The 23732-nt window shown below is 45.0% G+C and overlaps 1 protein-coding gene across 1 annotated transcript in view; it reads left to right on the forward strand.

Moving 5' to 3' along the window:
• ASMT (acetylserotonin O-methyltransferase) overlaps nucleotides 1-23732 on the forward strand; it is a 255792-nt gene that overhangs the window by 191853 nt on the left and 40207 nt on the right. Inside the window, exons 6-7 of the mRNA XM_085622161.1 lie at nucleotides 4726-4866; nucleotides 12168-12290. Coding sequence (XP_085478287.1) covers nucleotides 4726-4866; nucleotides 12168-12290 — 264 coding nt within the window. The remainder of the gene's footprint in view (nucleotides 1-4725; nucleotides 4867-12167; nucleotides 12291-23732) is intronic.

Raw genomic sequence — 23732 nt, forward strand, 5'->3', positions numbered from 1 at the left:
GACTTGGTTATGTGAACCCTCTTTTGTACAGGGATACTTGAATTTTTCTGTGCCTGCATTAAAGGGCCCAAGGGGGAGACCTATGGGGGTTTAACTATATGGGTCCATCAGAGTTTAAAGCTGGCTATCAAAGTTGTTGACACTAATAATCGAGATATCCAACTAATTAAGATGGACCTAGATAAATTAGGAACGTTGGATATTTATAATGTCTATGTCCGGAGTAACAGAGGGGGGAGGTCTGAGGCTCTAGCAGCCTTGGGTTGTCTTCTTGATACCCATTCCTCAAGCACCAACATCGTCATTGCGGGTGATTTTAATAGAACATTTGAACCCCTAGTCAATGAAGATGATCTTTTCGGGGACGAAGAGGACCGGCAATGGGGAGTTCCTAAATTGGAGCTCACTCCGGTTGTGCGTTGGTCCAATGATGTGATCGGTCTAAATGCCCTCTGTTATGAAAAGGGCTTAAGAGCCCTAAATGGAAGGACTAGTAGTGACAGAAATGGGACCAGTACATTTGATAACGGGTGATACAATAGTAGAATTGACTACGTTTTATGTAGTCTTAAACTATGGCCCCTGATCTGCGACATGGAGGTTGTTGGGAGGATAGAGAGCGATCACAACCCCCTGTGTGCAATTCATAAATGGTGGTCCCATACTAACCGTCCCATAGGCCCTCTTGAGATCGTCCCCCCCCCTGATTGTCCCCACTAACGATATGCATAGATTAAGGTGGGAAAATATAGTAACTAACCATCAGGTTATTGCTAATATCAGTGGACAAGTAGACAAAGCAATATTGGACATAGAGCACTTTAATCCACTTAGCACTGGCTTAGACAAGGTAGCAGGAATACACAATACCCTCTTTTGCACAATCAAAAACTATTTCCTTAAACCTGCGAAAAATAAAGGAGCCAGAGCTCCAAAGCCTGCTAAGTGGTATAATGACCAGTGTAGGGAAGCAAGACTAGCTCTAGGTAATGCCATCAAGGGGGGGCAATCTGTTGTGATTCAATCTGCTAGAAAGGATTACAAAATCAGTATATCTAGGGCAAAGAAAGTCTGGGACGAGCACCACTGGTCTGAGCTAAAGGCAGCTAGCGACAGTAAAGATTTCCGGTTATTCTGGCACATTGTTAGGTGGGGAAATTCGGGTTCTCCCGAGCCACCGCATAACAATGTGCCAGAAGATGAGTGGGTAACATTTTTTAAAAATCAGTACGCCGAGCGAAATAATGCCAATCTGGGCACAGAAATTAGTGTAGATCAATTCCAAGATAATTTCTTCAGTATCGCTGAAGTCATGACGGCCCTTGGCTCAGTGGCTTGTGGACGCACCCCTGGTCTCGATGGGGTGCCAGCTGACTTAATCATTAATGATAAAGAGCGCTGGTGCAAGTACATTCATCTTCTTATGAATGCTATTGCACGGGGTGCAGCGATACCAACATCTTGGCAGGGTGCAGTCATCATACCTGTCTTTAAAAAAGGTGAGCGGTCTCAACCGGGTAACTACCGACCAATAAGCCTTATAGATACTATTCAAAAGGTTGTGGGGCGTGTGATCGTCAATAGGCTCCTGGATTGGGCGGAAGAGTCTAATGCCCTTTCACCCTTCCAGGCAGGCTTTCGTCGGTCCACAAGCACGGTAGATCAGGTCTTTCGTTTTACCCTGTTGCAATGGAGAACTGTTGTGCTGGGTAAGGGAAGCCTGTACGCGGCTTTTGTTGATTTGCGGGCCGCTTTTGACCTTGTTCCCCGGTCTAAGTTATGGTCGGTCCTTAAGAAGCAGGGTCTCCCAAGCGAGTTATTATCTTTGATAATGAGGCTCCATGAATCCAACTATGCTAGAATCCAGTGGGGGGGACTAGGCTTGGTAACTGCGGACTTCCCTGTCGAGAGGGGAGTTCGGCAGGGATGTTCGATGGCTCCCGTGCTTTTTACATTGTACATCAATGACGTTGTTGCCCGTATGCTCTCTGCACAAGTGGATGCCCCTTTTTTAGCTGGGACCCAAATCCCTATTTTAATGTTTGCAGATGACACGCTCATCCTATCTAAAACCCCTAGCAGTTTACAGCGTGCCTTGTCTATTTTTGATCAATTTTGTGGGGAGTATGGCTTAGAGGTTAACACAGCCAAAACAAAACTAATGATTTTTAACCCCCATCGTAGTTTTAAATCTAAAATTACCTTGAATGACCGCCCGCTAGAGGTAGTGAATAATTTTATATATTTAGGTATACATATATCTAGCGAGAAGAGTTGGCGGCATCATATTGATATTGCTACACTTAGAAATAGGCAATTGTCTGATGCTATTTGTACAGAGCACAGAAAATCTATAACCAAACCTGTATAACCTGCCCTACAGGTCTACGAAGCAAAGGCTCTAGGCTCTGTGCTTTATGGTGCTGAGCTCTGGGGCTTCGAGAAGATGGTTGCACTTCAATCCTCGGAGAATACATTTCTTAGGGCAATAACTGGTGTCCCTAAAAGCACCCCATTGTTGCCCCTTAAATACGATTTGGGTAGAAGAGCAGTCTCAGATATGGCAAAGCTTCGCCCGATCTTGTATTGGCGCAGGCTATGGACGACCTGATGTATACCACAAAATTGGATGGTTAAAATCACTTAAGATATCCCTGAACGAGCTGGGTATGTGCTCACTTTGGGAAGATCCGGTGAGAGCAACTTTTCCATCTAAAAGCATTTTAAAGAGCACATACTGGGAGATGGTTGCCTCCTGGCACTGGAGTAGCTCCAGTGCTGGTTCCATGACTGGAGAATTCCTAGAGGCCAAGATGTACCCCTGTCTAGAACCCTATTGGGATATTATAACTAGGCCTGGAGAAAGGAAGCTCCTCTTCCAACTCAGAGCAGGTGCACTACCCCTCAAATCTTTGACAGCTAAGTGGATAGGTGGATCTTGTGATAACTGCCCTGTTTGTGGTATTACTAAAGAAACCATCGGTCATTTTTTGTTTTCTTGTAAATCTTATGCGGTTCCAAGACGTATCTGGTTGTCCCCGATGTGTAAAAACTTAGGGACAAGCAGTAGTATTGTAGCTTTGCGTATTATATGCACTAGCACTTTGACTTGGATTTCAGTAGCTACCGCAAAGTATTTAGGATGGGCATGGTTGATTAGACAGAGATTGCTAGTCACCTGACTATTCTCTTGTTCAGATAGAGACTGCTAGTCATTTGACTATTCTCTGCTATGCCAATTTTCTCTGCATTTTTATCCTGTATGTCATTTTTAAAATTATTTTTATCTAAATTATTTCATTACTCTTCATAACTTACCACTACTAACGGAACAGTGCATTCTATTTATATAGGTTTAGCAACCAAGTCAGAAAACATTGAGAAGTATGTTTTGAATTTTGATGCTATTGACTGGAATTTATTTCTATTTTAAAATGTTGTATGTATTGTTTTTTTTGTAATTTGTATTCTGCTTTTATGAATGAAATTCGAATAAAGCATACTTTGACTGACTGACTCATATGTAAGATAAAAGCTTTTAAAATGCGGCTAATGATTTATGAGCATAAAATTAGCCTGAGCGCTGATTTGGTTCACGTCTTAAAGTGCAAAATTCGCAGCAGAGGATCTTGAACCTGCGAAAAGTGCCATGCGCGCAGGTGACTCCAGGGCAAAGGCAGGGCAGCCGGGAAACCGTTAGGCGTACAGTTTTGTTAATGAAAGCCTGTATACTGGGATGGGGCGCATGTAATGTTGCATCAACCTTAAGAGCAAGTAGCGGGGTCTATGTGCACAAGGTTGCCTCAAGATCTATAATCAATAGAGTCCGGGTGCTAATTAATATTCGTACTTAGGGGGAGATTTATGTGGGACAAATTAAGAGTCAATTAAGATAAAAATAGTGACTGGCAGCTAATGCAGGCCTGTGATTAGCAGCAGGGCCTGGCCCTTCAGCCTCTTAATCGTGTGTTTAGCAGCAGTCTGGTTCGGGCAGCCGGTAACACTGTCCGAGTGTGCCGGAGAAAGTGCTTAGTGCAGAAGCGACATAAAAAATATTTGCAGGGCATCAGGGGTTGGCCCGCCGCATGGCCTTGCGCTATATATTTCATCATTTCAATTCAGCAAATAAAACCTATTAAGGCAGAAAAACAGTAAAACAGATTAATTCCTAAGAGTCCTTCAAAAGCAGGGAGTGGTACTTGTCTCAAACATGTTCTCTTACCTCGCTCATGCCTCCAGAGAACCAAAATAGGAGAATGCAGGGGGTACTCTGCCCCTGCCAACCTCCAGATTTGTGCTAGCCATAGGCCTCTGCAGGCTCGCTATGACAGGTATTTCCAAACCACACAAACGTGTTTCAGAGAGGCTGTCTGCTTTGTACTGGCTCTCTCCACCAAGGAGAACAGAAAACACACCTTTAGTTGGGGAGGGAAGGCAATGAAGGCAATGGGGTGGGTGGCTCGAGGCCAGGTATTATTATTTATATTTTTTGGGGGGGGGGGGGGATACCAGGTTTTATTCTAATTTTGGTCATTGCTTGGACTTCTTCCATTGTTGCATAAATACGTCCCTGATTTTCCTGCACTTCCGAAGTCAGGGGTAAGCAGTTCTTTGTTATTTAGGAAATTGAGCATGCAGCTAGACTTTTCTTGAATATATGGCATTCTTTAATGTTTATATAAATCAAATGTTAACTTTTCTCTTTGATTTTTTTTCCTTTTTAAGGCTGTTCAGGAGCACTAGCCAAGCAATGTATTCTGGCAAATCCAAATTCTACTGTCACAATCTATGACTTGCCTAAAGTTGTGCTAACTGCAAAGAGGCACTTCCTATCCCCAGAAGAACATCGAATCCAGTTCCATGAAGGTCGGAAGGTTTTGTGTACATGCTAATGTGGGTTATAAAAGAAACGTATTTTTGTCACCATCAATCCCAGGATTGTTTTCAAAGGCACCAAGGCACCAAAAATGGCGACAGGCAAATGACTAAAACAGCACAGACATTACACATTTTAATAGTTTTCTATTCCACATGAGCAATATGACACGAATTAGCAAATTATCAATATTGCAGTGCCAGATGTAGCCTCTATTGAATTAATGATAAAGTATAAATGCTGCGATTTAAGCCAATTATTAAACTATTCTGATAATCTCTAACTACAAAAGTGCATTATCTAAACTTAACAATTTTTTTATCAGAGAACACATTAAAATATTTAGCAATGAAAACAGCAAGAGCAGCCAGAAGTCAAAGTTGAAAAGACAGGGCATAAACAAATAATGTCCTATAAATGTTCAGATGTTTTCAAAACTTTGTAGTTTGGTATTACCATTTATAAGTAATGAATATACCTAAGGTATTGCATAGTATTTGCATGTATGTAGAACTGCATTACTAACATGACATTATTATATATTAAACAATGGTTTTAAAGGCTTGTGGCGAAAGATGTCTCATTCGAAACCGCCTGCCCTGAGTAGAAATTGTAAATACATTAATAAATTAAGTTAAATTGAACACTGCTCTGAGGGAAATCAGTCAATACCGAACAGAGTGAGAGCATTGGGGCCATATTTTGTGGCTTCACCTCATTAGGAAGAATCTTCTTCAAACGAAGGAGTAAAAGAAAATAGCAGATCAGAAGTTATAGCACTTCCATCTTTTCATATACAGAGCACCCACAACTGGGCTGCGATTCCTATATCAATTCCTATATCACTATTATGCTTACTGTGCAAATGCAGTTTTAATAAATAATGTTTTGCTAAGCTATTAATATGAAGTTTGAGGAAAAGTAAAGTCATCTTTGACTTTAATGGAATTTGCCCAATATAAACAAAGTCCAAGTGTGCATAGCTAGGACATCTATTGTTTGAAAGGGAGGAGTAAAGACTAAGGAAAAGTGAAAAAAATATGCATTCAAAATGGATTAATTTGTATAAAGTGATACTTTCATTCTCTCTGCCTATAGAGCCTTCCTGACCCAAGAAGCCTTAAATTTGTCTGAAAAGCAAAAACCTAAAGACCTATTAGATGGCACTAATTTAACATAGGATTTAACCATTTAGAAGAACTGATTGCCTAGAAATGGTTAGCTAAGATGTCAGAGTGTGTGTCTTTTAAATTAAAGGGTTGGAAGTTGACATTAGGAAATTACAGCTCTCTGTATTGTTGGTTGTGTGCCGAAATATCGTAGGCAAAAATATTGAAATGCAAAAATGTTGCCAAAATTACTGAGGACAAAAATATTGTCTTAATATTCTTTGTATGTAAATGACACATGTTTGAATACAAAAATAAAGAAAACTAAAATATAATCACAAATTGGGCAAATATATCAAAGTATTAAAATTCACTATTTATTAACTTTAAAACATATTTATTTAGAAAACGGAGTACATTAAAAAAAATAACAACAAATTCTGACTTACAAACATAAAATAGAAATATAGGGGCAGATTTACAAGCCCCTTGAGTCATTTTTGCGCTACAGTTGCGTCACTTTTTGTGACGCAGCAGCAGCGGAAAATGCTTCCCATTTACAACGTGACGCATCTAGGGACATGCGTCATGTTGTAAAGCCCTGCGTCACATTATACCTGCGTCAGGTATAATGTATGCAGGGTGGGTGTTCCAATGAAAAAAAGCCTCGTAGAAGTGACGCAGTGAAATCTACAAGATTTCACTGCGCCACTTCTAGGACGCCACTGCGTCAAATTCTTACGCCTCCGTGAAGCAGGCATAAGGAGTGACGCAGCACAATGAGGATAGGCCTCCCCCTGCATTGCTGGAGTTGCGTCGTGCTTGCGAAACGACTCCAGCAATGAGTGACTTTTGCGTCAACAGATGCGTCAGAATTTCTGACGCATCTGTCAATCCTTGCGCCATGGTGCGCCGTATTGTAAATACGGCGCATCCATAGTGGCGCAAGAGTTTCTAATGGTGGCGCAGGGAAGGTGACGCATCTTTACAGATGAGTCACTTTCTTGTAAATCTGCCCTATATACTTTAAATTAAAAAAAGAATAAACATAAAATATAATAAATACAATTATATACTAAACATTAAAAATAAAATAAAACATACTACTTATATTGACCAATAATTAAAAACACAATGATTCTATGTATGCATATGATATTTACATAGTACAAACCTAGCCAAAAGGCTGCAGAGCACTGTGAGTGGTCAAAGGCAAGCTAAAGTTGGCAAGTAAGAAGAGAGGAAACTCAGTTGTGGACTGTTAACGCATTGCGATGTAGATGGTCTATATACCAAATATAGAAAATTACACGTACAATGAAATTATTACAACTAAAAATGTATATATTAAAAATAATATTATTTACAAAATATGAATACATCAGTCAAAACTATTTAAAATAACTTTTAAAATTAAATCACAAAAATAAATCACAAAAACAATTAAAATATTACAAAAATTACACTTGTAGGGTTCAATGTTACTATTCCCACTCCTAAGTAAACAACAGAAAGAAAATGGTTGGACCTTGGAAGGGAGCCAGTTTTACAATTCCCACCCCAACATAAACAACAGTAGGGAAAGTGTTGGACTTTGAAGTTGGCAGATTTACAGTTGCCTCTTAATCGTGAACAGCAAGAAAGTGTGGGATTATAATAGGGTCAAATGTACTGCCTCACTCCAACGTATGCAACAGTAGGAAAAGTGATGGACTTTGGAGGGGTAAAACTAACTATTCCCACTCCAACCTCAGCAACAGTAAAGAAAGTTCTGTGCTTTCGAGGGGTTAGATTTACTGTTGGAAATTGGGTTACTAAGTGCTGTAATACTAAATGGAAAAGAATTTTCAAGCATGAAATTGCCTCTCTCTTGGTCCTCAGATGGACCTTGCTGTGTGCTGAGAGGTGTATGATATAAAGGGTTCCAACAGTCATCCAATGCGGACAAGGAATTGGACAATTGAATTACAACGTTGATATCAAGCTCAAGAAAATTACTCTCAAGGCATTAGTATAAACGTTAAAAATTATCACTGCAAGCCCAAATATCCTGAAAAAAACATACATACTAAAAGTTCAGCTAAAGCTTTACTGAATAATAGTATTGGAATCTAATGCTCTGAGATCTCTCTAATAGGATCTCCCCTTGTCATTAGTAAATCTAAATTAGAAATGCATCCTCACATTTATAAGGATAAAACATGACAGTTGAGTCAAAGTAGTAAAATTAGTTTAGTTTATCAAATATTAGAAAGATAAGTGCATCAATAGACCACATAGGGTAATAAGACAAATAAGGAAAGGTCCAAATAAGTACCAAAAGCTAAAACATTCAGAAAAGAGATAATTGGGCAAGTTCGAGTGGTCCCCAAAGGGAGAGACCACAATCGCATACTGCATATACATCAGTTCGGGAAAGAAGCCAGATGCTCACTTATCCCGTATGTCTGGCAATAATATATTCTTAGCGTTTTCAGGGTGACACCTCCTAGAGTCACCTCATCTGGTCAGATCATTCAGTCCATTGGTCAGTTCGTATGGAGTGTGTGTCAGGCAACATAAAGAAGACAAAAAATGCAGAGAAATAGATGGGACAATTATGTTAGAACAATGCTCCTTTAGCTAGAGCATCGGAGCAAGTTCATGAGGACAGTTTCCCAGGTAGATGTCCTGGAATTGTACCATAGTTGTAGAAAAATCTTTTGTTCAATAAATGTGAACTTAGTAAGGAAAAACACGATTGCACATAATTTGTTATACTGACAAAATCTCTCACAGACAGTGAGCTCAACAAAGCATAAAACTTTGTGAATGTATTAAGGCCATAATTAATTTCGGCTAATATCACACAGTAAATAGTTATAAGCATACATTCAAAAAGGAACATAAAGTCATGTTTTAAGTATACCTTCTGAAGCACTTAGGAACATTTAGTAGAATTACAAATAATGTGTCAATATATGGTACTTACACCTTTTGTATGTACCAACATCCAAATACATTTCAAATCACACAATTTTAACATTGTTTCGGACAAATAAGATTGTTATATAGGTGAAATACATTCTCTATAAGTTTCACGGAAGCATCATTAAATAGCAATATGTAGCACCTACTTTTCTTATGTCATTTTCAGTGCACACGATTGCATACACCAAGAAGTCGTTTTTAGTAAATATACTACCATAATCAGGATTAATCATAGTAGTTGATAAATCTTTTCAGTTATTCTTTCATATAAAGATGTTCAGAAATGATTGAAGCTAAACTTTATAACGTGAGAGTTCATCGTTGACACGTTTCCTAACACACTTTGATAAAATATATTTATTTTTCTATAGTAAATCACAACCTATGCTACTTACACCCATGATATCATATAAACTACTATTTATCTGCATGCTTTTACGATGCAGTAACTAAAATTCTTTGTTTTCGTCATCTTTTCTATAAAGTGTATTTGACACACACTTATTAATTTTTCTTTCAAAAGGTGACATGTTTGGTTTCTCTCATTATTAGTGGGAAATGTGATTTTCCTCTCCAACACCCTACTCGAGCAGCAATGACAATCTCTTCTCAGGATGAAAAACAACCAAACCCCAACTTTACCTGTGTTTAACCCTCCGGTAGCTTAGCACAAAAGCCATCAGACTTACCTTAGAGTCAATTTATAAAGTATGTATGCAGCATTTCAAACAGTAATAACATGAAAACAGAACACAAGAAAAATCCCAAACAGATTTAGAAAAAATACAGTCAAATCTAATGCATAATTTGAGACCAAAACAACAAATCTCCAATCAGTAGAACCAGAGATAAACAATTTTAAAGATTTGAGGTAAGTAAAGTGCCAAAAGCAAAAGCGCCACTTGCGGTTATCTGTGAGACCGGGTGAAAGTCACAAGTTCAGGACGACCTTGATGAAGCAGGGGCCAGATACAGTGACCAGGTTAATTCCGCTGAAAGAGTTACCTTCAAAGGTCTGGTGTCAGTTCCATTTGCGATGGAAGGGGCCACACAGACAATGGAGGGTGTCATGCATGGCTGTCGATGTAGCCTGAAGATCAGTCTGGGCGTCATGGACCATTTCTGCTGTAACGCAAAAATCATGTCGGAGGCACACTTGGTTGTTGCTGGAGCTTTGCATTGGCAGCCTCCCCGGGCTGTTGATGCTGCAGAACTCGCGCTGCTGGGCATTATGGATGGTTGTTGTGGCACAAAGAGTTAGGTTCACTGGAGCTCTGCATTTGTGGATGGTAATATACTGGCACAAACAGGCCTCTTCCAGGTTGTGAAGAACCCAAAAGTTCAGACTTTCTCCTTTCTTTGAGTGGGGAGCTAAACTGAGTCCAGGACCTGAGTGGCACCTCTTGGAGGTCAGAAACTCACTCAAGCAGAGGCCAGCAAAGCTCAGGCGGGTCCAGTAGCAGGTCAAGGCAGCAGTTCAACTGGGCAGATGCAGGGAGGCCTCTGGAGCTTGTTATGTCCATGTAGCTCAGAGCAGGAGGTCAGTCAGCTGACCCTTGGAGTCACTTCATCCTGGGGCAAGGTTGCAGGTCCAGTCTTACTTCTCAGCAATCAGGGCAGCAGGCAGTAGGGCAGCAGATTAACAGGGCAGCAGGGTAGCAGTCCTTCTGGAAGCAGAACAGCACAGCAGTCCTTATTCTGTAGTATCCATAGTCCCAGATACGAACTCAAGATTTTGGTGAGAGGGGTCTACTATTTATACCTGTTGCCTACTCTGAAGTAATAGAAGTTTCTAGAGAATTCCCTCTTAAGTCCTTGAAGGTTCCTACCTCCCCAGTCCTGGCTCCAATCTGGCTACATGAACAATATTGAACTGACAAGACCCATGTGTGAAGGCATGGCACAGCCTATTCAGCTGCAAGTGGGGATGTGCTCAGCTCCACCCCTACCAGTTGATGGCCCATCCAGGCACAACTAATCCCTCTATTGCATGGCTGCCTGGGAGTAATAATCAAAGCCAACTACACCCAGTCATGTTACTCAGGAACAGGCTGCAGACAGCAAATAGGGCAGGAAATGGCAACTTTCTACAAGTGGCATTTTCACAATTATAACTTAAAATTGGATGATTAAATAGGATTTTTAATGATGATTTCTCCGATGCTAAACATGATATTCCCATCTGCTCCCAGTTGTAAGTTACTACTTATTAAATGTAATAAAGGAAATCCAATGTTATCCTATGGGAGGAAAGGCCTCAAGTAGTGAAAATGGATTTAGGAGTGCCTCACTACCAGGACATGTTAAACCTAAAAGTACATGCCCAACTTTTTAAATACACTGTAACCTACTGTCTGGGCTTTGTAGAACCTACCTTAGTGGTGACATATGCAATAAAAGGGGAGTTTAAGATTCAGAAAAGGGGTTATAGTGCCAAGACAAATTGGCAGTTTAAATCTGTTTTCTGGTTGCAATAGCAGCCCTGGGACACATTTTAATGGGCTACTTAAGTGGGTGGCACAATAAGTGCTGCAGGCCCACTAGTAGCATTTAATTTACAGGCCCTGGGCATATAGTATACCACTTTATTAGGGAATTAAAAAAACAAATTGGACTGTATATTTTTGAGTTTGAAAGTTCTGTCATCTGACCGCCCCCTCATTTATCAATCCAGTCTTAAAATGGCTAAATTCACCTCTTCTGCACTTGGCATCCGCTCTAAAATCATTTGGAAATAAGTATTCTTTGTTATTATCTAGCAGGTTATATTTAATTTACTTTCATCTTGGTAAACAATACACTTTTTAACTATGTATATATATTGGAAATATATTGTAGCTGTCCTTCAGTTTATTTTCATCTCATTAAATCATGTGGTTTAATCACTTCCCATTATTTTCTCTTACTTATTATCCATAATTCTTTGGATCCCGTGAATACATATTTGACCTCCTTTCGGCTGTGTATAGCAATTCAGAAGGGTTTCCTGTCTCAATAAATAACAACAGAACTATGCAGTGCTGAGTTACCTGTGTGAAAGTGATTTATTAGTTGGGGTGGATTGATGTCCACCATTAGTAATAAAATAATTAATTTTTCTTTAGAAATACAACAGCATGCTTATCTACTAAAGTAGGACAAATTGGAATTCTAATGTTATTTTTCAAACAGTACATCAAAAAATGTATAATAACATATTATTTACCTGTTAGGGGACTTCTTTGAGGATCCAATTCCTGAAGCTGATTTGTACATCTTAGCCAGGATCATTCATGACTGGAAAGAGGACAAATGCTTGCGACTGTTATCAAAAGTTTACAATTCCTGCAAATCAGGTACCTTGTGCTTTCCTTAGGCTTGATGAAATTCAAATGCATTTAATAACAACAAAAGAAAAAGCATAAATAAAATGTAACACAAGAAAACTGAATTGCTATAACTTTAACTTTTAAGAGAGAGGCATACTTAGAGACATGATTTTATGGAAAAGAAGTGATTCAGATTATTAGATCTTTGATAATAAATACTGACTACAAAGTTGTTGGTGGCTTTGAAAGAGGTCATCTATGGCTTTCCATCTACAAACTACTGATAATCAAGGAATGATGATGAAAAGAGAAACAAGGAAGTGTACACACAAGACGTAAGTAAAGATATGAATAAAATGCTACTACAAACTGGGGACATGGTTCTATGTGAGGGAAAACTATATGGTAATTGAGAAACGGTATCTGCTTGTGGAAGAATTATGGGTAATGAAAACCAGGATGACAGAGAACTAAATGTGATCATGTCCTCTTCATTAAAACTAATTCTGTCACTTGCTGTCTCTTCATTTATGTGTTCTGATATGCAATATAGCTGTCATGAGAGAACAATTAGGGGCTTTTTTTGTGTTGGGTGGAGCGAGGGGAACGCTGTAAGATTGTGTTCCTCCTACAACCCTGCCAAACCTATTGTGTCTATACTCTATTGTTCCATTAGTAGTCAAGGAAACTGTTGGATAACCACCAGCAGAGCCTCTGCTGTCTCGGCTGGTGGTAGCCCTGTGGTCTCTCTGCCACAGGTCCGCTCTGACAAAGTGACAGTCATCCCGCTCTATTTAGGACGTGACAACCATCACTCATTTTCCCTGCCCATGTCAGCCAAAACGTCCTGTGCATTGGTGCCATTACCTTTTTGCTCAGAAAAAGCAGACTCCCGCTTTGAACATGATGTCCTGCTAAGAAGAGTTTACTTCTTAGTAGGGAAAAGTGTGGCAGCAGCTTCCTTCACATGAGTGAGATTCCCACCAAGGAGGAAGGGATCTTTAAATAAAGCTGGCAAGCCTTCACCAGGATGGCAGAGATCATGTTCATCCCCATAATAGGCCAGGGGCTAAATAAAATCCTTAGTGATTTGTGTCTGTTAGTCTTGGGTCATTTTTAGCCCTATTTTACACAGTGTCCAAAGAAAGCTGATCTTTTTAGTTGATAGAATTCGGAGTTGTTCAGAGTTATGCAGTCAACAGTTAGCAAGGTGTGAAATAATATAGGCATGTCCCATTTAATCTAATGAAAGCAATTCTTAAAAAGTCAATGAGTTTGACACTTGAAAGAGACATCAATATTTTACAGAAAGAATACGGTAAAGTTTCTGTAGGTCATTTAAAACTAATTAATTACAGAGAGGGGCCTTGCCCATGCAACCAAATCATGTTGTCTATAAATGTATTGGCTGTGTGCTTACATTTATCATAAAACACTTTATCTAATGTAATGAATTTCTGATTCCTTCACTTCCCGTTATCTGGCCAGGTTCTGCTCGATCACTTTCTGACCAGAGACTAAAACTACCGGAACATCTATTAAGGCTCAATTGTCACCCGGGTTTGGACCCTTTATCCATATATTCTGTATACAGTACAGCTGCTGGGTGTCTAGGGTCAACATGAGAGTGAACCCCTTGGGCATGTCCGTGTCGATTTAGGTCATGTGGTTTTGTGGGTTTGGACCTCAGAGCGAATTTAGGGTCCTCATCATGGTTTTCGTCCTGTGTGATAGTTTGGGGTGCTTTGTTGACATTCCTTTCAGCAAGCTTAAGGAGTATTGTGTCCCATTCTGTTAAATGACTAGTCCACTTATTTGTGGTCAGCTGTACAGGTAGTAGCACGCTTTTGGCCTCCGCCCACTTATGCATATCACTCCTCCAGCATGTTATCTGGCGCATGCTGGATGATTTCATACCGTTACCATAAACAAGAGTGAGAGAGATCTCTTAATAACTAAAGGGACAGTGTCACAAGACAAACAAACAATACAAATTCCTCTTGGTACAATTTAAAACTCTTAAAGTGCAAACTGTGCAAAACGATTCCCTACAACAAACAAATATAAACAAATATAAAATGTTTTGGATATAACTACATATAATACAAAATATAATGTACACACCAAGATGCACAACATAATTAAGACGCACTAACAAACTTCATGTTGATCCATCAATTTAATCATTTAAAAAATACATATAATATTGCCATTTTCTATCACATTTCAACAGATATTAGATGTATATATGTTTATAAATATTTCTAAGATCCAGTGTTTGCAAGAAATATGCCTATTTTTCTCTTTGGTGCATTTCTTTGTATAGAATAATAGAAACCACATTCTTCTTTGGATAGAATAATAAAAACCACATTCTTCAGGACAATTATTAGGTATATTTGATGCTTGATTAAGATTACGGCAAATTGTAAAAGCATGAATATGCCTACAAACAAAACAAGAAACACATATTACCCGACATGAATTATACACATATGACAAACCATAACCATGACATCAGTTCATAGCATTTGCACAGAAAGCACACTGTTAATTTAAAAATACTCCCTATAGGATATAGGGGTAAATAAATATATTATTTTATACACAATCTATATATTGAATTAAAAAAATAAAAAGAGATATAGATAACAAAATGAAACAGCAGTCTACCACCCCAGCGTACTGGTCTGTGCCTATGAAGTCCCTCTCTTTCAAAGCCAGGAGTTACAAGTCATAAATATCATTCTCTTTGCCATTTCACTTCACATTGTACATCCTAAATCTTATTAACATACTTTCAATCATTTGACCAGAGTCTATACCATTACATACTTGATTGTTGTCCAATATGCACAATGAGGCTTTACCTGCTAATGTAGATCTTTCATCGTTTGTTAAATCTGCTTGGACAAAACCTCCTGACAAAGGATATGTCCAGAAGGGAACACACAGCTCCTTCAAAAGGAACAAACATCAGTTGCATACATGGATAGGCAAGAATTCCTGTGAATTAATGCATGCCCCATTAGTAATCTCACAAGATAAATGATAAACTACATCTCACATGCATATCTGACTCAAAAGTATGCATTTATTGTGTCTTAGAGTGCACTGAGGGCTGCAAACCAGAACTCAGTGCCAGCCTTCTAGCCCACTACAAAGTGTATGTTGAATTGGCTATCCCCAATTGGCAAGTAATTACTTACTTATACGTCTCTAGTATATGAAACTCAGGGTACCAAGGGCATGTAAGGCAGAGCGTCCACCCAGAGCTGCAGCACTGATTGTGCCACCTTGTGTGTGAACAAATACAAAATGGCTCCCAGTCTGCCACTGCAGACTGAAAAAGCAGTTGTCACGCTGCCAGTTCAACTTTGCCAATACCATTATTAGCAAAGCCACCCTTTCCCTTAAAAATATCTCTAAGTCTTTTGTGGTGAAGGCTTATAGAGCGCTAAAGCAGAGAGATGTATATTATTAAGTGGGACATGTATATTTATATGTGCCCTTGCAGCAAAACCCCTGAAACTGTCATCTTGCTATAGAAAAGTTAGTAGGCCCATTGTCTAATGCAGAGTTGCCGGCTGGCACATCACCCTGGCTAACTTCTGAATGGGACTACCTAACTGGGTACTTTAAGGTATCTGGTTTATCGTAGCATTAAACCTGACCTGCTGTCCAGGTCAAATTTAATGTCACTATTAAAGTAATGCACCTTTAAGAGAGTTGCCACTCTGTGACCCAGCTGGTCTAGTGGAGTCACAGGGGCACTGTCCCACAGACAGCACACTGCCCACCTGAGGAGTAGGGTGAATAGCTCCCAGGCTTGACAATAATATTAGCCTGCTGCAGGGAGTGGTGTCACTTTCCCCTTGCAGGAAGCCACTCAGGGTGTTAGCCCAAAAGGCGACCTTCAAAGGCAAAGCTGCCTTTGGTGGTCAAATGGTGATAACACTTGTGAGCATCTGCCCTTTGTTTTGGTAGGCAAGCTGGAGACAGGGCCACAGAGTGAAGACCAGTGCCCAAACCATTGTTCACATGGGCGTGTAGCCAACCGGCAGCCACACCTTTAGGGTGGGCTACCAAGCTCCTAACAGCAGAATTGAGAGTGGGCGGAATAGTGCACTATGGGATAGTTAGATGCCACAGATTGCTGGAAAGTTGTCACCAAGAGACCTGGTAGCCTATTGGCTAGTAAATGCGTCCCCTCGAGGTTCTTTCCTGGGTTAAATATGGCACCCTGAACCTCAGATCACATTGGAATCAAAACAAAAAACAAAGAAGGACTGCCCTGCATCCCCTGGACTGTACAAAGAGAGGCTGGACCATCTGCTGGATTGCACCTGCTGCTCTTTTTGGCTGGCAAAGTCAGGACTGTGCCAGTGGTACTTGGATCAGAGAAAAGCTGCTCCCCAGACTGAAGACGTGACTCTAAGGCTCAGTTAGCTGCCCCACGTAGAACAGCACCAGGGTCATTAAAGCTGAAGAAGTCCAATCCAGTGAGTTGGTAACAACTTGGAAGAAATCACGGCTGACTGCCACTGGGCATCCTTAGAGACGGATTTCGAAGAGTCCCCTGGCTCTGAGAGTGTCGTCAAAGTCGAGATTAGACACCCGAGAGGGACACTAGCCTCCACAAGAGGACTTGTCCCCAACAGTGGTGTACAGAGAATGGTAACCAAGCCACATCTGGCCTTCCAGGGTCTTCAAGAAGGCTTCGACGGACTTCGACTTCTGTGGCCAAAGTCGCCCCAGAGGACCCGTGGACCAAGGAATCACCATGAAGAAACCCCCTCCAACTGCACCATATTATCTTTGAGCATCTTTTCCTCCTGTGTTCTCTTGCGTTGTGTGGCTTTTTTATTTTGTTGTTTGATTCTGTTAAATGCTTAACACTAAGTTCATTTGTTCAAGCTTTGCTACTTGAAGACATAGCTACACAGACTTGAGCTTGAGGTTGTTCATATGAGCCTGACTGGACTCAAGACAGTTTTTGCTAGTGTATTCCATGGTAAGACCCACATCCATACCATGTTATACACCCAAATCCTGGCACCTGTGATGAATCTTATAGGGCATGTGCTTCTACCCATTCATGGCCAAATAGCTGCTCACCAACTACCTAAATTGGATATAATTTGGTTTCCTTTGTAGAAACCTACCGAGGCAGCCTAATACACAATCCCATAGTAAAGGAAAACAAAAACACCGAAATACCTTATACAGGATGAACTCATAAAATCAAACTATTGTAATGTTTCACAAAATATTTAAAATTGACAAGGATAGCTTCTGCAAATGATTAAGAAATGTAATCAAAAGTCCCCCTCTCTATGGAAATGCCATGATGCCCCAAAACAGCTCTCCTCACCTTTTCTTAAAGAATGTGTGTTCAGCACCCTCGGGCAAGGTAATCTGAAAAGCTAACAGAAGCACGCTGAAAGGCTGCTCATATATACATCCACCAGCATGTTAAATTATATGCTCACCTGTTGCCAGTCACAAAAGGAACAATGTCTATAAATTAAACTTTCACTCTCTGCTATATTGCTACATACAATGAACCATAGGCACTAATTTCATAATTATAAAGCAAACATGCATTAGAAATGCAATTGCATTTGTTTTAGAAATTGGAAAATCTTTTCTGCGCCTTAAAATGGGAATAGTACATTGGAAAAAGCCTTTTTATGTGCACAGACCAAAACATACTTCAGACAGAAATTCTTTGCAATTTCAATGCAGTGCAATCAATCAATCAATCAATCAAGGACACTTATAAAGCGCGCTACCTACCCGTAGGGTCTCAAGGCGCTGGGGGGGGGGGGGTGGGGGGGGGTGCCGCTACTGCTCGAACAGCCAGGTCTTCAGCTTCTTCCTGAAGGAGAGGTGGTCTTGGGTCAGGCGCAGGTTGGTCGGGAGGGAGTTCCAGGTCTTGGCGGCCAGGTAGGAGAAGGACCTTCCTCCTGTAGTCGCTCTTCGGATGCGGGGGACGGCGGCGAGGGCGTGGGTGGCTGATCGGAGGTGGCGTTTGGGAGCGTAGAAGTTTACTCGGCTGTTGAGGTAGCTCGGGCCTTGGTCGTGTAGGGCTTTGTGTGCGTGGGTGAGGAGGCGGAAGGTGATTCTTTTGTTGACGGGGAGCCAGTGAAGGTCTCTCAGATGTCCGGAGATGTGGCTGGTTCGTGGGATGTCGAGGATGAGTCTGGCTGAGGCGTTCTGGATCCGCTGGAGTCTTTTCTGGAGCTTGGCGGTGGTACCGGCGTAGAGGGCGTTGCCGAAGTCCAGTCGGCTGGTGACGAGGGCCTGGGTGACAGTCTTCCTGGTCTCGGTGGGGATCCACCAGAAGATCTTCCGTGGCATGCGTAGGATGTTGAAGCACGCCGAGGAGACGTTGTTGACTTGCCTGGTCATGGAGAGGGAGGAGTCCAGGATGAAGCCCAGGTTGCGTGCATGGTCTGTCGGTTTGGGTGCGGTGCCCAGGGCGGGAGGCCACCAGGAGTCGTCCCAGGCGGAGGGTGAGGAGCCCAGGATAAGGACCTCCGTCTTGTCCGAGTTCAGTTTCAAGCGGCTGGTCGTCATCCACTCGGCTACCTCTTTCATCCCTTCGTGCAGGTTGGCTCTGGCGGCGGCGGGGTTGTTGGTCAGGGAGAGGATCAGCTGAGTGTCGTCGGCGTAGGAGATTATGCTGAGGTTGTGTTTGCGTACGATGGCCGCGAGGGGGCTCATGTAGACGTTGAAGAGGGTGGGGCTCAGAGATGATCCTTGAGGGACGCCTCAGATGACTTGGGAGGCCTCTGACTTGTACGGTGGTAGGCGGACTCTCTGTGTTCTTCCGTCGAGGAAGGAGATGATCCATTCCAGCGCCTTGTCCTGGATTCCGATGTTGCTGAGGCGCCGTACTAGGGTGCGGTGGCAGACCGTGTCGAATGCCGCGGACAGGTCTAGGAGGATGAGGGCCGCTGTTTCTCCATTGTCCATCGCGGCTCGGATGTCATCGGTGGCGGCGATGAGGGCTGTCTCGGTGCTGTGATTGGCTCGGAAGCCGGACTGTGAGGGGTCGAGGGATCCGTTCGTCTCGAGGAAGGCGGCCATCTGCTTGTTGACGGTCTTCTCGATGACTTTGGCTGGAAACGGGAGGAGCGAGATGGGGCGGTAGTTCTTGAGGTCGGTGGGGTCCGCTGTTGGTTTCTTGAGTAGAGCGCTGAGTTCGGCGTGTTTCCAGCTCTCAGGGAAGATGGTGGTGTCGAAGGATGTGTTGATGATGTCTCGCAAGTGGGGTGCGATGACAGCGTCGGCCTTGTTGAAGACATGGTGAGGGCAGGGGTCGGTCGGTGATCCGGAGTGGATGGAGTTCATCGTGCGGATGGTGTCTTCGGTGCTGATCGGGGTCCAGGCGTGGAGGGTGGTGGTGGGGGGTGGTTGTTCGGTCATAGTGTGCGTTGGTTGGTTGTTGAAGCTGTTGTGTATGTCCGCGATCTTGTTGTGGAAGTATGAAGCAAGGGAGTTGCAGAGGTCTTGCGATGGGGTGATGTCGTTGTTTCCTGCGCTGGGGTTGGAAAGCTCTTTCACGATGTTGAAGAGTTCCTTGCAGTTGTGTGCGTTGTTGTCCAGCCGGTCCTTGAATGCTGTTTTCTTGGCGGCGCGGATCAGCTGGTGGTGTTTCCGGGTGGCGAGTTTGAAGGCGGTCCTGTTGTCCGGTGTCAGTTCCCTTCTTCAGACTTTCTCGAGGGCTCGGCAGTTCTTCTTGGAGCTCTTGAGTTCGTCAGTGAACCATGGGGCCTTCTTGCTGCCGGGTCTGCTAGGCGGGGTCCTCAGTGGGGCGAGATCGTCTGCGCAGTTGCTGATCCATTTCGTGAGGTTGTCGGCGGCCTGGCTGGGGTTCGCTGAGCTGGCAGGAGGGTGCTGGCTCAGGGAGGTGGCGAGCTGGTCTGCTGTGATCTTGTTCCAGCTTCTGCGGGCAGCCTGTTGCTGGTGTTCGTGGGTCGTCGCTCTCTTGAAGGTGAAGTGGACGCAGCTGTGGTCCGTCCATTGAAGCTCTGTGGCGTGGATGAAGTCGATGTCTGTGCTGGAAGAGAAGACTGCGTCGAGTGTGTGTCCGGCGAGGTGGGTGGGGGTGGACACCAGTTGCTTGAGTCCAAGGTTGGCGAGGTTGTCGAGCAGGGTGCTGGTGTTGCGGTCGTTGTTGTTCTCCAGATGGAAGTTGAGGTCTCCCAGGAGGATGTAGTCAGCGGAGGGGAGGGCATGCGGGCTGACGAAGTCGGCGATGTCCTCGCTGAATTGTGTGCGTGGTCCAGGGGGTCGGTAGATCAGGGTGCCTCTGAGGGTGGTCTTCGGGTTGGTGTGGATCTGGAAATGCAGGTGTTCGGCGCTGGTCAGGGTGTTGTCGGTGCTGGTCGTGAGACGGATGGTGTTCCTGTGGATGATGGCGATGCCTCCTCCCATCTGGTTGGCGTTTCGGTCCCTCCGGACGATCTTGTAGCCCTCTGGGATAGCGATGGCGATGTCGGGAGCTGAAGAGGCGTTCATCCAGGTCTCCGTGAGGAAGGCAACGTCGGGGGCTGTGGCGTCTAGAAGGTTCCAGAGTTCGATGGCGTGTCTGTGGACGGAGCGGGTGTTGAGCAGGATGCACTTGAGGTGGGTGCTGCTGGTGTTCGACTTGGCGGGTGCTTGTGCGAGGCTGGTCCGGATGCAGGAGAACTTGCAGGCGTGGCAGCTGAAAAGTCCGTGGGTACTTCGTGGAGTGGCTTGATGGCATTCTGGGAGTCGGCCGGTGTTGAGTGTGGTGAGGGTGGCGGCGGAGTACGTCAGGCGGGTCGGTCGGGGTCCTCGTCGTGGGCCAGGGGTCCTGGCACTGGGCGCGGTCCAGGCGCGGACGGGCGCAGACGGGCTTACCTTTGGCGCGCCTTCGGCGCGCCCGCTGCGCGTGGCCGCTGCGCGTTCGCACGGTCGCCATTTAAGGCGAAGTGCGCGGGTGGGCGGAGCAGCTGGGAGGCGGGAGCGGGGAGGGTACAGAATAGAAAAAGGGGCGGGGAAAAGCGGCGGTGGCGGGAAGGGAGAGCGGAGGGCGGCGAGGTAGGCGGACAACAAGGAAGGAAACCAAAACAAAGGCACAACGAAATAATAAAAACAGGCACAAATTACAGTGAAAACAGTGAAAACAAGGCAAAACAACTACCGCGGAGGCAGCCGGCAGCCGGCAACGAGGCAGGCAGCGAGGCAGAGGGCAGGCAGGGGGCACACCCAGCAGCTGGTGGCCGTGCGGCGCGGGGGTGTCCCACAAGTGGGTCACACTCACCTGCGTCGCACGGTCGCCATTTAAGGCCAAGTGCGCGGGTGGGCGGAGCAGCTGGGAGGCGGGAGCGGGGAGGGTACAGAATAGAAAAAGGGGCGGGGAAAAGCGGCGGTGGCGGGAAGGGAGAGCGGAGGGCGGCGAGGTAGGCGGACAACAAGGAAGGAAACCAAAACAAAGGCACAACGAAATAATAAAAACAGGCACAAATTACAGTGAAAACAGTGAAAACAAGGCAAAACAACTACCGCGGAGGCAGCCGGCAGCCGGCAACGAGGCAGGCAGCGAGGCAGAGGGCAGGCAGGGGGCACACGCAGCAGCTGGTGGCCGTGCGGCGCGGGGGTGTCCCACAAGTGGGTCACACTCACCTGCGTCGCACGGTCGCCATTTAAGGCCAAGTGCGCGGGGTGGGCGGAGCAGCTGGGAGGCGGGAGCGGGGAGGGTACCGAATAGAAAAAGGGGCGGGGAAAAGCGGCGGTGGCGGGAAGGGAGAGCGGAGGGCGGCGAGGTAGGCGGACAACAAGGAAGGAAACCAAAACAAAGGCACAACGAAATAATAAAAACAGGCACAAATTACAGTGAAAACAGTGAAAACAAGGCAAAACAACTACCGCGGAGGCAGCCGGCAGCCGGCAACGAGGCAGGCAGCGAGGCAGAGGGCAGGCAGGGGGCACACGCAGCAGCTGGTGGCCGTGCGGCGCGGGGGTGTCCCACAAGTGGGTCACACTCACCTGCGTCGCACGGTCGCCATTTAAGGCCAAGTGCGCGGGTGGGCGGAGCAGCTGGGAGGCGGGAGCGGGGAGGGTACAGAATAGAAAAAGGGGCGGGGAAAAGCGGCAGTGGCGGGAAGGGAGAGCGGAGGGCGGCGAGGTAGGCGGACAACAAGGAAGGAAACCAAAACAAAGGCACAACGAAATAATAAAAACAGGCACAAATTACAGTGAAAACAGTGAAAACAAGGCAAAACAACTACCGCGGAGGCAGCCGGCAGCCGGCAACGAGGCAGGCAGCGAGGCCGAGGGCAGGCAGGGGGCACACGCAGCAGCTGGTGGCCGTGCGGCGCGGGGGTGTCCCACAAGTGGGTCACACTCACCTGCGTCGCACGGTCGCCATTTAAGGCCAAGTGCGCGGGGTGGGCGGAGCAGCTGGGAGGCGGGAGCGGGGAGGGTACAGAATAGAAAAAGGGGCGGGGAAAAGCGGCGGTGGCGGGAAGAGAGAGCGGAGGGCGGCGAGGTAGGCGGACAACAAGGAAGGAAACCAAAACAAAGGCACAACGAAATAATAAAAACAGGCACAAATTACAGTGAAAACAGTGAAAACAAGGCAAAACAACTACCGCGGAGCCAGCCGGCAGCCGGCAACGGGGCAGGCAGCGAGGCAGAGGGCAGGCAGGGGGCACACGCAGCAGCTAGTGGCCGTGCGGCGCGGGGGTGTCCCACAAGTGGGTCACACTCACCTGCGTCGGACGGTCGCCATTTAAGGCCAAGTGCGCGGGTGGGCGGAGCAGCTGGGAGGCGGGAGCGGGGAGGGTACAGAATAGAAAAAGGGGCGGGGAAAAGCGGCGGTGGCGGGAAGGGAGAGCAGAGGGCGGCGAGGTAGGCGGACAACAAGGAAGGAAACCAAAACAAAGGCACAACGAAATAATAAAAACAGGCCCAAATTACAGTGAAAACAGTAAAAACAAGGCAAAACAGCTACCGCGGAGGCAGCCGGCAGCCGGCAACGAGGCAGGCAGCGAGGCAGAGGGCAGGCAGGGGGCACACGCAGCAGCTGGTGGCCGTGCGGCGCGGGGGTGTCCCACAAGTGGGTCACACTCACCTGCGTCGCACGGTCGCCATTTAAGGCCAAGTGCGCGGGGTGGGCGGAGCAGCTGGGAGGCGGGAGCGGGGAGGGTACAGAATAGAAAAAGGGGCGGGGAAAAGCGGCGGTGGCGGGAAGGGAGAGCGGAGGGCGGCGAGGTAGGCGGACAACAAGGAAGGAAACCAAAACAAAGGCACAACGAAATAATAAAAACAGGCACAAATTACAGTGAAAACAGTGAAAACAAGGCAAAACAACTACCGCGGAGGCAGCCGGCAGCCGGCAACGAGGCAGGCAGCGAGGCAGAGGGCAGGCAGGGGGCACACGCAGCAGCTGGTGGCCGTGCGGCGCGGGGGTGTCCCACAAGTGGGACAAGT

This window comes from Triturus cristatus, chromosome 8, assembly GCF_964204655.1.
Source record: "Triturus cristatus chromosome 8, aTriCri1.1, whole genome shotgun sequence".
NCBI lineage: Eukaryota > Metazoa > Chordata > Amphibia > Caudata > Salamandridae > Triturus > Triturus cristatus.